At 44.6% G+C, this 15,119-nt stretch overlaps 1 protein-coding gene across 8 annotated transcripts in view; it reads right to left on the bottom strand.

The window, feature by feature from the left end:
• ythdc2 (YTH domain containing 2) overlaps window positions 1-15,119 on the bottom strand; it is a 227,156-nt gene that overhangs the window by 9,662 nt on the left and 202,375 nt on the right. For all 8 annotated transcript variants that reach the window (XM_072516464.1, XM_072516459.1, XM_072516461.1 and 5 more), the window contains 4 exons: window positions 14,609-14,774; window positions 9,031-9,234; window positions 6,209-6,391; window positions 1,146-1,247 (listed from right to left, as the gene is read on the bottom strand). In XM_072516464.1, coding sequence (XP_072372565.1) covers window positions 1,146-1,247; window positions 6,209-6,391; window positions 9,031-9,234; window positions 14,609-14,774 — 655 coding nt within the window. The remainder of the gene's footprint in view (window positions 1-1,145; window positions 1,248-6,208; window positions 6,392-9,030; window positions 9,235-14,608; window positions 14,775-15,119) is intronic.

Raw genomic sequence — 15,119 nt, 5'->3', positions numbered from 1 at the left:
TCTGGCATTGTAGGTCACCCACAGCTTTGCTGGATACACCACACCAAATTGCACCCACTGTTGTATAATGTCGTCCTAACTCGGCCGAAAGCTGCTTGCCTCTTTGCCAGCTCCACCGTCAAGTCCTGGTATATGCGAACTCCAGCACCAGCCCACTGCACCTCCCGCTTCTGCTTCGCCCAGTTCAGCACCTTCTCCTTCATGTGGTACTTGTGAAAGCAATGATCACTGCCCTTGGCGGCTCATTTAACTTCGTCTTCGGCTCAGCGAAAATGGCCTTGGTCCAGTTAATACCGGGAGGGTTCCTCACCCTGCCCCATAAATTCTGCCAACATCTTGGCAAAGAATTCTGTCGGCCTTGAGCCCTCCACCTCCTCGGGCAAGCCCACAATGTTAAAATTTTGCTGCCTCGAGCAGTTCGCCAGGTCCTCCAGCTTTGCTCGAAGATCCTTATTGGCCTTGCCTATCATCCGCGGCTCAGCCCCCATCGGGGTGACTTGATCGCTGTGCTGCGACATGGCCTCCTCCACTCACTTCATCTTCTCGCCCTGCACCCTCACCTTGGCCAATGTCTTTGCCACAGCACCGGGGCAACTGCTTCCTCCATCAACGTCTTCAAAGCTACCGCCACCCCTTCCTCAACGCCTCCATGTGCTTCGCAAACTGCTTCTCCAGCTCCAAAGACATCACCCTCAGTCATCCTCTCTGCTGTGAACAGTGCGGCCCCACCCGGCAGCCTAACCTCCGCCATCTTGCTAGCTCCCTGGCTGGCCCCCTCACTCGACGGTGAATATTCACTCTCTCCTGTCTTCACAGCTGTTTTTCTTAATCTTTTTGACATCCTTTGCCTTCCTTATATATTCTTTCATTCAATTATTCGCAAATTGCCCCCAGGACCGGACTTTAGAACTCCTAAAAACACGCCTCAAGCAGGAGCCACCCAACATGCGGCTTCCCCTCTACAGAATTCCGCCGATATAAAAATAGTGTGTGTTTAATGTGTGTAAAAGATGTTTTAAATGGTGTAAAATACTTAATTAGTGTGAGACTTCCATATGCTGGATGTCACCATATCAGTTGTCATAAGATTCATCATCTATTCCAGTTGAATAAGGACATAATTTTTGATCAACCAACACCATTACCTCTCCAAATATGCCAAGTCTATCAGTCTGTGGTAGCTTCCCTCCTACTGGAATTCGCTCCCAAAGTTGCAGCAACTGTTCCCCAACTTGTGGTTCCAGTTCCTGTGCATAAAAGTAAAAGCAAGTATATTTTATTTAATATTTTCAAACTCATGTAGTTATCTTAAGCAATGAATAAACTATTTGTACTATTGGAAAAATATAAAGAATACTGAGGGAATATGATCAGAACCACCACCACAATGACCTTTTGGAGTTACACAGTGTACTCACGTGGTGAGAAACATCATTCTCAAATTTGGGACTAAGCAAAATGTGTGTGCAGCCCCGATATCGGAACGCAGTCTCAAAAGAGACTGTGCGCATTGAGTGCGCTGCGTTTAATTAAATTCACAACTTTCACAATTCCTTTCAACACCACTTCAAGATCAGATGGAATTCCTTTCGATGCCAGTGCCTCACGGTGAGTAAAACAATGATTCCAAACAATGTCCTGACTAGCTGCCTTCTTAATCCTTATTATAATGCCATTGTTTTTCCCAGATATGCTGGTTGCTCCATCGCTTATGATTCCTCTGCAATGAACCCAGACAAGCCTGCGCTTTCCAACCACGAAACTATTCAATTCAGTGCAGACTAGATGGGCCGAATGGCCTCCTTCTGCACTGTATGTTCTATGTTCAAAAATCTCTGCGGCAGACGAGTGGGTTGGTAAAGTCAGGTAGCACAGCAAATCCTCCACAAATTCATTGTGCCAAACATAGCTAAGGTAAACTAGCAAAGTTGCACAATCCGAAACGTCTGTACTTTCATCCAGTTGTATTGAGAACTTCTGCGCTGATTTTAAACCAGAAATAAGCTGGGCTTCTAAATTCTCAGCAATATCACAAATTCTGCGAGCCACTGTGTTATCACAAAGTGGGATGCATTTCACTTTTTCAACGGACCTCTCATTTATGAACTAGATCTAATGCTGCAGGGCGAATTAATTTCTCTGCTGCAACATGGAGCATTTTCTCTTTCGCTACACGGTAAGCTACCATGTAATAAGTTAATTGTATTTTGTCATTCAATGTAACATTTCTGCTGAGGACTTCAGCTGACGATTTAAGTTCTCGTTACATCCTTTGAAAAAAAAGGTTTGTTCTCAAACTCCCCATGCTTAGTCGTCAAATGCCTTTGAACTTTTGAGGGTTTTAAACTTTCATTTGCCAGCACTTTCCTGTATATAATGTACATGGGCCTTGCATCCTGATTTGCATTGGCACAATTAATAAAACCATACCTTAAAAAAATCATCTTTATACTGCTTTGTGCCTGATTTCAGCTGCTTCTTAATGGGCTATTCACCAGAGGCCTTGGAGCTCACAACAGCACTGCTTTGTTCTGTTGTGGACTCTCCTGAACAGCTCACACCACCACTACTTTATCCTATTGTAGACTCTCCTGTACAGCTCACACCACTGCTTTGTCCTGCTGTGGATTCTCCTGAGCCACTCTCTCCAGCAGGTTTAGTTGTGAGATCCTGGACTGTTTGTGTCTCTAGCCCTCCCTTCCGTATTACAAAACAATCAATTTTAGATTTTACAGTCCTGTTGTTTGTTTGCTGCTGACAAAATGGAGGAATCACAATCGTGCCCAAAGCACATGACGTCAGTGTTCGGGGCGCGTGACCTGCTCTCTGCCTCGCAGAGAAGACCAAATCAAATTTTTAAAAAAGTCTTCTCCTGGGTCAGCGCGCTGATGTCAGGAAGCGGTCTTTCTCTCTGGGCACCGGGCATGCGCATCACCAAGCTTTCCAAGAGACCCTGCCACCTTTACTGATCAAGATGATGCACACTGCCGAGGCTCTGCTCTTTCAAAGCCACAAACAATTATCTTTACAGCCTCTCTCTCTTTGGTTTGAGGAGGGAAGGAAGGATGGAAACAATACAGATTAGATTTAGATTTGTCATGTGTACCGAGGTAGAGTGAAAAGTATTGTTCTGCGGACAGTCCAGGCAGATCGTTCCATAGATGAAAAACATAGGGCATACAATAAATACACAATGTAAATATACAGACATTGGGTGAAGCATACGGAGTATATGCTACAACAGTAGAGAAGATGTGTAGAAAGATCAGTTCAGGCCTTAAGAGGGTCATTCAGGAGTCTGGTAACAGCGGGGAAGAATTTGCTTTTGAATTTGTTCGTGCGTGTTCTCAGACTTTTGTATATTCTGCCCGATGGAAGAGGTTGGAAGAGAGAATAACCCAGATGGGAGGGGTCTTTGATTGTGCTGTCCGCTTTCCTAAGGCAGCAGGTGGTGCAGACAGAGCCAATGGATGGGAGACAGGTTTGTATAAATCGACTGGGCTGCGTTCACTACTCACAGTAATTTCTTATGTCTTGGGCCGAGCAGTTGCCATACCAGTTGCAGCCAGATGGGATGCTTTCTATTGTGCATCTTTAAAAATTGGTAAGAGTCAGTGTGGACATGCCGTAGTTCTTTAATTTCCTCAGAAAGTAAAGGCGCGATTGTGCTTTTGTGGTTGTAGCATCGGCGTGGGTGGATCAGGACAGATTGTTGGTGATGTGCATACCAAGGACTTTGAAGCAGTCAACCATCTCCACCTAAGCATACAGGGGTGCGTATGACATTTTGCTTCCTGAAGTCACTGACCAGCTCCCTAATTTTGCTCACATTGAGGGCGAGATTGCTGTCATTGCACCACGCCACTAGGTTCTCTATCTCCCTCCTGTACCATGACTCATTGTTGTTCAAGATTCGACCCACCACGGTTGTGTCATGAGCAAACTGATGAACTTGGAGGTATATTTTGCCACACGGTCGTGTTTGTATAGGGAGTATAGTAGGGGGATAAGTACGCAGCCTTGCAGGGCCCTGGTATTGAGGACTATTGTGGAAGAGATGTAGTTGTTTAAATTACTGATTGTGGTCTATGGGGTCAGGAAGTCGAGGATCCAGTTGCAGAAGGAGTCAAATCCTAGGTTTTGAAGTTTGGATATGAGCTTGTATGGGATTATGGTGTTGAAAGGGGAGCTGTAGTCAATGAACAGGAATCTGGCGTAGGAGTCCTTGTTGTCAAGATGCTTCAGGGATGAGCGTAGGGCCAGGGGGAGATAGCATTGGCTGTGTACCGGTTATGGCAGTATGCAAATTGCACTGGATCAAGGCATTCTTGGAAGTATGGAGTTGATGTGTCTCATGACTAACCTCTCGAAGCACTTCATAATGATAGATGTCAAGGCCACCAGACAGTAGTCATTGAGCCACGTTGCCTGGTTCTTCTTTGGCAGTGGTATGATAGTGGTCTTCTTGAAACAGGTAGGAACCTGGTAACAGAGTAGAGAGAGGTTGAAGTTGTCTGCGAGCACACCCACCAATTTGGTCCGCACTGGATCTGAGTGCACGACCAGGGATTCAGTCAGGACCAGTTGCAGTCCATGGGTTTACTTTCAAGAAAGTTGATCTGACTTCTGAGGCTGTGACGGTGGGTATGGGTGTGTCCGAGGCTGTGTGGGCAGTTGACAACGGTTTGTTGGCTTCCTGCTCGAAACGAGCATAAGAATGCATTGAGTTCATCGGAGAGGGGTGCTCTGTTGCCAGAGATTCTACTCGGCTTTGCTTTGTTGCCCATTATGTTGATTAAGCCTTGCCACAACCGACCAGAGTTGGTGTCGTTAGTTTGTGACTCTAGCTTAGTCTGGTATTGTCTCTTGGTGTCCCTGATGGATTTGCAGAGGTCGTACATAGATTTCCCGCATAGGTCAGGGTCGCCCGTCTTGAACGCCTCAGACCTGAACTTCTGTAGCGAGGAGAGCTCCTGGTTAATCCGTGGTTTCCGGCTGGGGAACTCGCGTACTACCTTCTTTGGCACGCAATCTTCGACACACTGACGTGTGTGACGGTAGTGGCATACTCGTCTGAATTCTTGAATATGGACCAGCCCACTGCCTCCAAGCAGTCGCATAGGAGCTCTTCCATTGCCTTGGAACAGAATTGCACTACCTTCTTAATCGGATTCTCTCGCTTAAGTTTCTGCTTATGTACCGGGAGAAGGAGCACTGTCTTATGGTCTGATTTTCCGAAGTGGAGTCAGGGAATTGATCGGTAGGTGCCCTTGATGTTTGTGCAGTTGTGGTCAAGGATGTTGGGGTTCCTGGTGGGACAGGAGATGTGTTGGTGGAATTTTGGCAGTATACTCTTGAGATGGGCCTGGTTGAAGTCCCCAGCCACGATGAACAAGGCCTCTGTGTATTGTGTTTCGCTGTTACTTGTAATTATGGGCTAGGGTTTAGAGAACCCCAAAGTGTATCATGGAGTTCACCTGACCCACAACTTTTACTAAATTGTGGTATGGGGAGCACACGGCCCACTCCACAGGTGTGGTACAGCAGAAATGGAAAAGTACTTTTTAAAGTACTTAAAGTATGGTCAGCACGGTAGCATTGTGGATAGCACAATTGCTTCACAGCTCCAGGGTCCCAGGTTCGATTCCCGGCTTGGGTCACTGTCTGTGCGGAGTCTGCACATCCTCCCCGTGTGTGCGTGGGTTTCCTCCGGGTGCTCCGGTTTCCTCCCACAGTCCAAAGATGTGCGGGTTAGGTGGATTGACCATGCTAAATTGCTCATAGTGTCCAAAATTGCCCTTAGTGTTGGGTGGGGTTACTGGGTTATGGGGAAAAGGGTGGAGGTGTGGAACTTGGGTGGGGTGCTCTTTCTCAGAGCTGGCGCCAGTTTTGCTGTCTAGAAGTCCACGAATCCTGCCCCGTCAACACAATTTCGACGAGGGTGCCTGAGCATCCGAGTAACAATTAGCTCAGTTCTTAAAGCCCTCATGTAGATTTCATATCTAAATAACTGATTAAACTATTTGTCCTCCTAAACAGACAGGTACAAAGATTTATCCGTACAATTTTAAAAATATATATTTATTTTTAATCAAAGAAATTCATCCCAGCGAACAAAATTAAGCTGATACAAAAGTATTATCCTTTTGCAGGAAAAACTCCTGCGAGAAAGCACATTTTGTGCACACACGGGATGTTAACAACATACCTGTCCATCTCTGCTTATCTGCACTTTTTTATTATCATTCCATGGGTTTAACAGGTGGTGAGCATATTGGAAAGGAAGACTTTCCTTTCTAATCCATTCCACTCGGAAGACTCCTCCGAGCCCAGCAGAGCCCCACTCCTGGCTTCTCTCCCGCCCTATCTCGGAGATCATTCTGGCAAAGCCCTAAAGAAAACAACAATTTTTAATCACATACAAATCATTTTAAATTTACTAATTATTCCCCTCTTTAATTGATTTGTCTCATTCATTAGTTGCCAATTGAGTGATGCTTAGAATGATTCAGTTGACTAATTTTCTTTCACTCCTCATGGAGTCGGCACATAGGCTAACAAATATCTAATGCCGCTTCTTACTTTTGATAGTTTCAACCTTAATTATTCTTTTATCAATTTATTCGATGGCCTCACTATCTCCTGTGATCTCAGAAAGAACCCCCAGATCTTGGCCATTGCTAAAACTGTCTCCAAGGGACTTAATTTCCAGCCAAGTAACTTTCAGCCTCAATATTCGTTAGCACTGTTGCCTCACAGCGCCAGGGACCCAGGTTTGATTCCGGCCTTGGGCAGCCATCTGTGTGGAGTTTGCACTTTCTCTCCGTGTCTGCTTGGGTTTCTTCCGGGTGCTTCAATTTCCTCCCAGTCCACAAAGATGTGCGGGTTAGGTGAATTGGCCATTTTAAATTGCCCCTTAACATCCAAAGATGTGCAGGTTACGTGGGGTTACAGGGATAGGGCGGGAATGGGCCTAGGTTGGGTGCTCTTTCAGAGGATCGGTGCTGACTCAATGGGCCGAATGGCCTTCTTTTGCACTGTAGGGATTCTATGAAGAGCTCAATTTTCTATAACGCCCAAATGTAAGACTTGAATACTGCTTCTATATCTGGGAAGTCTTTTTTTTTTTTAAACATCAGCAACATATTTCTGACAGGAAAATTGTTATTTGATAGACTATCTAGCCTCCAGCTCCTTGCCACTCTGCAATGCAACTTAATTCATGCAACTATAATGGTTGTTCTATAACCTTTCCTCTCATTTTTCCAAAGTTTCAAGTACTGTTCTGTATCATCTTCCGCATTACATTTACAGTCTAGCGGATTTAAAATGTAATTTTCCATCACCTAACAACGCTTCTTTCCAATTCTTTTTTAATCTTGGGCTATGAATCTCCTTTTTCTTTGTTTTGCTAACTATGTCACAAACAAGCCATGGTCAAGCATATGTCTCACTCATGGATCACTGCAGGTCAATTAAAAATGCTGCATCAAATGATTTATTTAAGCCCGTTTCTTGGAAAACTGAACCAAAATATTGTTTGAACATATTGGGCAGAACTTTCAATAGTTTGTCCCAAGCATAAATGTGAGATAGGTGGATGATTTGCGAACCCGAATGCTGATGTAAAGAGCTTTGTCATGGTTAACTGAACCCTGGCATTATCATCTAGATTCTGGGTTTTCTGGCCAACAGAGAGGAAGACCTGCTGAATCTGTCAAAGGAAGAATCTCTAATTTAAGGGGCATCAGTAGGGGTCAGAAAGGCTCAACTGTACATTGATTCCTGAGGCTGAAACCACCACAGGAATGGAGACGAGATGTAATAATGTTCTCCCTGTGTCTCTCACTCTTATCTGGATGTTCTGCTGTGGGATCTGAGGGGCTAAAGTGAGGTGATCTTTCCCAAGTACAGTAAAAAGAAGCCAGTTTCTGAAACCAAGAAGCAAGGCAGCATAGATACAAGTAGTTGAGGAATATGGTGCCTCCAGCCTGGACAGCCAAAGCTCATGCTGATCCTTTTGTTCTCTTCCACCTATGCTACATAGTAACCCTCCACAAAATGTTATTCTTTCTTCCTCTCCACACAAGCCAATTGTAACACTCATAACTTTGCTTTCTTTCCTTGAAGGAAAAAGAGACTGCACAATCTTGTGGATTAGTGGTGAATGCCAATACATGCCCACTGGTCCAATGAGAAGGTGGCATTCTTCCTTGAGACTGCAGATGTCAGCAGCGGCCTGCTGTAAAAGCCTGAGCCCGAGGCAGTGCCACTCAGACATGTCAAGAGAGATGATCCTCTGCCTGCACACCTAGTTGGGAGTCTTGCTTACTTGGAGTTGTATCTTGTGCCCATTTGCTCTGCCCTGTGGGGTGGCACGAGGTTGAGGAGAAAGCAGCTATTGCTACTGATGTTGCTCCTGCTGCTGCTCCTCTTGTTTATCACCAGAAAATCAAGGTAGATTGTACAAGCTGCTCCTATGCCATTGTGAAGGCTAACAGAAGGGAGTACAGCTCAAGGTGGCTAAGTTTAAGATTGGTGAACTGACTTCCAAGATATTGGCAATCTCCTGTCAAAGTAAAATTACACCTGACCTCTGGATTTCAGCTCCTTTGTTCATGTTTCAACCAAAACTGTAACAGGTTCTGGGGTCAAGTTGTCCTTGTGGAACCCAAACTGAGTTTTGGTGAACTGGTTATTGGTGAGCATGTTCTGCTTGATAGAACGGACAATGATCACCTTTCATAACTCTGAGAGTAAAGTGATGGGCCGATAACATAACAAATTATTGCGCAAAATAGTCTTTTTACAGGTATTATGAAATGTTGTTTCTCAGAAGCAGAAAAAACAAATCACTTAATCGGTTGAAAATCCAACCCAAGGAACAATGAATGGGATACAGATAACTCAATTTGCTTATTTGTTAAATCAAGCATCTAATCAGAAGCTACTTAAGAAATTAACTAGAAACCTAATTGAAGAGAATAAATACACAGCTGTTAAAATACTTCCCCACACACATTTTTTCACCTGGAAATGTCCTGACCCTTGCACAGAAAACACGAGGTACACAATGCTGCTTTCCCAAAATGCACGGTTTAGTTTTCGTTCATTGCTGGGTGTAGTTGACCAGATTCCCTTTTGTTGAGAAATCTCAAGATTACGAAGGTTGCTGCTCTTCAAAATGAAAAAGCGAACTGGTACATTTGGCCTCGGTGATGGAGATTTAGAGCCCTGAAGATAAATTACATGATTTTGTTATGTTTTAATCCTTTTTCAGCTTGTTCCAAAGTCTCCATGGTGCAGGAGGTGACCTGAAAATTATTTCAGAACTTTCCCTCGATGTTGCCAATGCACTAAATGTAATAGCATGGCAGACAACAGTACAAATTCCTTCATCACAGGCAGTTTTGACCCCAAGACACACATTTTTTTTTTTTTTTGTTGCCAGTCAGTACACAGCTACTTTAACTGCAAAGCTGTCTTAAACCAGATTGCAACACTAGTACATTGTCATTGAACTACGAATCTTAGTTTGAGTATATGAAATATACAAGGAATAGCGCTCCAAAGAAATTGCAACCTGAAATCAAAAACTATGCTATTTTGTAATCTGAAGGTAATTTAAATCAAGTCTCGTGACATGCCTTAATTCACTATAATGAAATATTCCAAATAAACAGCAGATTCATGGCAACTACATATTTATAAAACAAGTTTAATGTTACAAAACATCCAAAGGCATTTCACAGGAGCATTATAAAACAAAATATGACACCAAGTCAAAGAGGAGATTTAAGGCCAGAAGACCAAAAACTTGGTCAAAGTGGTAGCTTTTAAGGAGTGTCTTAAAAGGAGTAAAGCAAGGTAGCGAGGTGGAGAGATGCAGGGAGGGTACTTCAGAGGTTGGGTCCTAGGCACCTAAAATTGGAAATGCACAATAGGCCAGAATTAAAGGAACACATATCTCAGAGGTTTGTTGGGCTGGAAGATTACAGAAATAGGAAAGTCAATGGAGGATTTGAAAATAAGGATAAGAATTTTAAAACAAAAATGTTGCTTGACTGAAGTCAATGGAGGTTAGTGAGCACAGGGGTAATAGGAGAACTGGACTTGTTGCGAATTGGACTTGTTGCAAATTGGATTTGTTGCGAATTAAGTCATAGGCAGCAGACCTTTGGATAACCTCAAGTATGTGGGAGACCAGCCAGGAGTGTGTTGGAATAGTCAAGTTTGGAGGTGATGATGGGATTAATGAGGGTTTAATAAGTAGCTGAGCTTCGACAGTGGTGAGGTCAGGCATGTTATGGGGGTGGAAATAGGCATTCTTAGTGCTAGCACAACTTGTGGTACAATATGATACCAAGGTTGCAAACATACTGGCTTAATCTCACACTGTTGACAGGAGTCAGTACCTAGGACACAGAATAAGGAGCAGGAACTGAAATCAACAATTTCAGTCTTCCCAATGTTCAACTGGAGGAAATTTTTCTTCATATAAGCAGTCGGAGAGAGAATAGCAACAGTGGAGGAGGTGAGAGCGGTGGTGAGTTAGAGCTGGGTGTCATTAGCATATATGTAAAAACTAATGCTGTGCCTTCGGTTGATAATGTCAAGAAGCAGTATGTAGATGAGAAATAAGAGGGGACAAGGACAGATCTTTGGGGGAGTACCAGATATGATTGCGAGAGCCATTGTAAGTGATTCTCTGGCTACAATGAGATAACTAAGAATGGAAAGTGAGAGCAGACCCACCCAGCTGGACGACAGTGGAAAGGCATTGGAGGATGGTATAGTCAACTGTGTCAAAGACTGCAGACCGGTTGAGAGGAATGAGGTGGGAAAGTTTACCTTTGTCACAATGGTTTCCATTTTGACTTTGCTAAAAACCATTTTGATATTGTGGTTGGGGCCTGATTGGAGGGATTAAAATATGGAGCTTTGGGAAAGATGGGAATGATTTAGGAGTAGGCAACAAGTTCAAGAACTTATGAGGAAAGGGAGGTTGGTGATGGGATGGTAGTTTGTAAGGACAGTGGGGCCAAGGGTTATTTTTTGTGGACAAGGGTAATGATAGCAGATTTAAAGTAGAGAGGAATAATGCCTGGAGAGAGAGAACATTTCATATGCCTAAGTGGCAGGTCTATAAAATAGAGTCTCCGTAATAAATGCAATCCATCCTGCTCCTTGGTGATTTGACAGCAGGTTTAAAGTGAGATGGAGCCCGATGGTTTTTCATTCTCCACATGACCAGCAACGGTTGAAGAATCCATAGAAGTCACCAATGTGAATGTCAATACTGGGAATCAAGTTCAAGCCTACCATTTAGGAATCACTCTTTAACAAAGTAAAACACATTTTTGGAGAAGTTTGGATCTCTGATCTTTAATTCATGAAATGATATATCAACATCAAGACGCTTTTCTGTTTGTGGAATCTTTAAAATAAAAATTGACTGCCTTTTTTGTATAATTACTAAGACGATGGGGGGAGATTTACCTACCTTACCCATGAGCAGCAGTCAGAAAGTCATGGTGAACCCGCAATTGGAGATTTCACCACGTGTTGAAACTCCACAACGTGTGCATGATGTCACTCAACAGTTCTCTGCCCAGAGGTCAGCTTGACTGAAATGCCAAATTCCAATCAAGTGGGGAAGCCAAAACAGAAAATACTGGACAATCTCAGAAACCAGTCTATGGAGGGTGCAGGAGTAGGCAGTCCAAGTTGAAGGATGGAGAGAGAGAGATAGAAAGGTGGATTTGAAGGGTGGTTGGGGGGTAGGAGCACTCACATGGGCTGCTGATCCTGGGGATTGGGGGAAAAGGTCAGAGGTTTCATTTTGGGTTGGTGTTATATTCCAGAAGGTCTGTTGGCACAGGATGTAACTGGAGCCTATCTATACACACTTTTATCATTGTTAATTTACAGTTACAGATTACAATCAAGCATCTCCTATCTCAAGAGCATAGTTTAATTCAGTGTTTAATTTTAGGGGTACAAGTCAATTCCCAGTTAATGCTTACTGCCTGCGTACAATTAAATACAATTAATATACAATAATAGGAAGGGAAAATGAGGCCTAGCGGTGGCGGAATTGGTAGCCGCTGGGAATGGGGTGCCCACTTTCAAATGATTCTCAGGCAGGAACCTGGATAGAAGAGACAAATCTAAAGGCACTCATCTCCCAAATTCATCAGGTGTTAAGGGGTATGGTGAGAGTGCTGGAATATGGGGCGAAATTCTCCGGAAACGGCGCGATGTCCGCCGACTGGTGCCCAAAACGGCGCCAATCAGACGGGCACGTGCCGCCCCAAAGGGGCGGAATGCTCCGCATCTTTGGGGGCCGAGCCCCAACATTGAAGGGCTAGGCAGACGCCGGAGGAATTTCCGCCCCGCCAGCTGGCGGAAACGGCCTTTGTTGCCCCGCCAGCTGGCGCGGAAATGACATCCCCGGGCGGCGCATGCGCGGGAGCGTCAGCAGCCGCTGACAGTTTCCCACGCATGCACAGTGGAGGGAGTCTCCTCCGCCTCCACCATGGTGGAGACCGTGGCGGAGGCAGAAGGGAAAGAGTGCCCCCACGGCACAGGCCCGCCCGCGGATCGGTGGGCCCTGATCGCGGGCCAGGCCACCGTGGGGGCACCCCCCGGGGCCAGACCGCCTCGCGCCCCCCCCAGGACCCTGCCCACGCCGCCTTGTCCCGCCGTTCAAAAGGTGGTTTAATCCACTCCGGCGGGACAGGCAATTTATCGGCGGGACTTCAGCCCATCCGGGCCGGAGAATCGAGCGGGGGGGCCCGCCAACCGGCGCGGCCCGATTCCCGCCCCCGCCGAATATCTGGTACCGGAGACTTCGGCATCCGGTGGGGGCGGGATTCACGGCAGCCCCCGGCGATTCTCCAACCCGGCGGGGGGTCGGAGAATGACGCCCATGGAGTTGAGATAGAGGATTAGCCATGTCATGTTGAATGGTGGAGCAGGCTCAAAGAACTGAACAGCATATTCATGTTCCGATTTTCTATGTTTCTAAGTCCTGGCCTTGATGAAAGCTGCCTGTCAACAGCAATGAAACTTTAAAGTAGAATGACAATGAGCCATGCAGCTTCATTGTTATAAAGGAGCAGGTTGGTCCAGGCTAAAGCCAGAAGTGGACAGGAGGTGGGTTTGGGTCAGGAATTTAACATCCCCAAACACCAACAATCCCCTGCACTCGCCCAACCCAAATCTTCCCTTTTAAGGTTAAAATTCCCCCAACATTGCAAAAGCACTTCTGACGCTGAGATGTGGTTTGGGACATCCTAAGGACATGAACCATATAAAACTATCTTCTCATCTGAAAATGCCACTGGCCATACAAAAGTTATATTTTCTCACTTTTAACGTAAAACTCACTTGTTTTAGGGAACGTCATAGCTGTGCAAGTATGGCAATAAATACAGATTAGGTACAAACATTTTAGATTCATATATGCAAAGAAATGTTCTACGGTTACGCCTTCAGGATAAACACAAACCATTTCTTATCAACTATCATGTGTTTCACACTACAAATTAGGGTTTTAAGAGTTAAAATGAAATGATATCATGATCAAAGTCTTGAAGATTTTCAAGGTTTATAAATCAAGTAATTGATTACAAGATGAATGTTGAGACAATGCGAGGGCACAGATTTACAATATTCAAAAATAATTAAAGGGGAGGACTACAAAACAAATACATTTATTTAGAGAAGGGAATTTTAAGAAAGAAATTAATTGTTTGAAAGAGATAAATGTCAAATCTTAACAGGAGCAATGTTTGGAATAAAACAAAATACCAGCACTGACACAATGGGCTAAATTTTCCCAACTTTGAAACTATTTGGGAGATGGGACAATTTCTGGGTCCCATCTCTGCTCAGTCACAGCGCATCCATCCACTTAACTTTCCAGGAGGTGACCAATTAGCAGGATGTCTTCACATTGTCCACTCAATTAGGGGTGGTGGGCAGCCTGGGGACATGGGAGGGCACGAGTACCCAAAGTGAAGGGCAACTGGCAGGACTGTGAAGATTGGGAGGCGCTGAACTGCAGAGTGCAGGAGAGGGCAGCACAAGGTGGAGACAGGATACTGAAGAAGAAACTAACAACCAACCCCATGTGCCCAGCACTATCTGCTGGATCTGTCTGCGGGTGGAACACAGATTTGCAAGCCTTCATAGGTGAATGGCCTGAGGTTTTCATTTTGGGCCTTCAAAAGTGAACATTGCTTATTCAACTTACAGCCCCACCTCTCATTGTGCTCTTGTCTCAGAGTAGAAACTATGCACCACCAAGAAAATTCAAATCCCTTCTAAAAATAGTAACGATTTGGCTCAATAAATCTTTCATTGGCTTGCTATTTTGGTTGCAGAACAGGTAGCAGCCACTTTCTTGAAGCTGCCTCCTACAATATTGCGAGGAGGTGGTAACACGTCAGTGAGCCGTCCCTTTCTCTCTAAATTTCCTGGTACCCCACTTCTAGAGCCATTTCCATGCAACCGGGAACTTTCTGCCCGATACGTTGCAGAGCTTATTTCTGCGGCACCACATTCAATTATTCTAAGACAGCATTTTAAAAGACATGCTTACTTTGCCTGAAGGTGGTGGAGATGGGCTGGCACAGGGGCTGGGATAGTTGCTGCTGTCTGTCGATTTTACAGATGACTGATCGGACCGGTCTTCAGAACTCCTCTTAGGATGAAGAAAGCCCCTCTCCTTGTATCTTTGCTGCTGCTGCTGTGACTTTAACTGAACCCTATAAAAAGATAAATGCTGGTTTATACCATGTAAAGGGTACGGTGCAAAGGCATGGTAAATGAATACAAGTGAAAAGCTCTTTGAGAGGCTAAACACAATCGTGATGGACCAATGATCAACCCTGTGCTGCAAAATTCTAATTCTATCATCTTTCATGGCAACATTCATTTAATCAATATTTTATAGTCCAGTTACCACCACCATACATTGGCATCATGGTGATTAATGCTTTTCATCCAAACCAGCACAGATTAGTAATACAAAAACATAATATTCATAGATTTCATAGAATTTACAGTGCAGAAGGAGACCATTCGGCCCACCGAGTATGTACCGGCCCTTG

The sequence above is a fragment of the Scyliorhinus torazame genome, chromosome 9 (assembly GCF_047496885.1).
Source record: "Scyliorhinus torazame isolate Kashiwa2021f chromosome 9, sScyTor2.1, whole genome shotgun sequence".
Lineage (NCBI taxonomy): Eukaryota > Metazoa > Chordata > Chondrichthyes > Carcharhiniformes > Scyliorhinidae > Scyliorhinus > Scyliorhinus torazame.
Note: the sequence above shows the minus strand (reverse complement) of the source record. Positions and strands in the feature narration are given on the sequence as shown.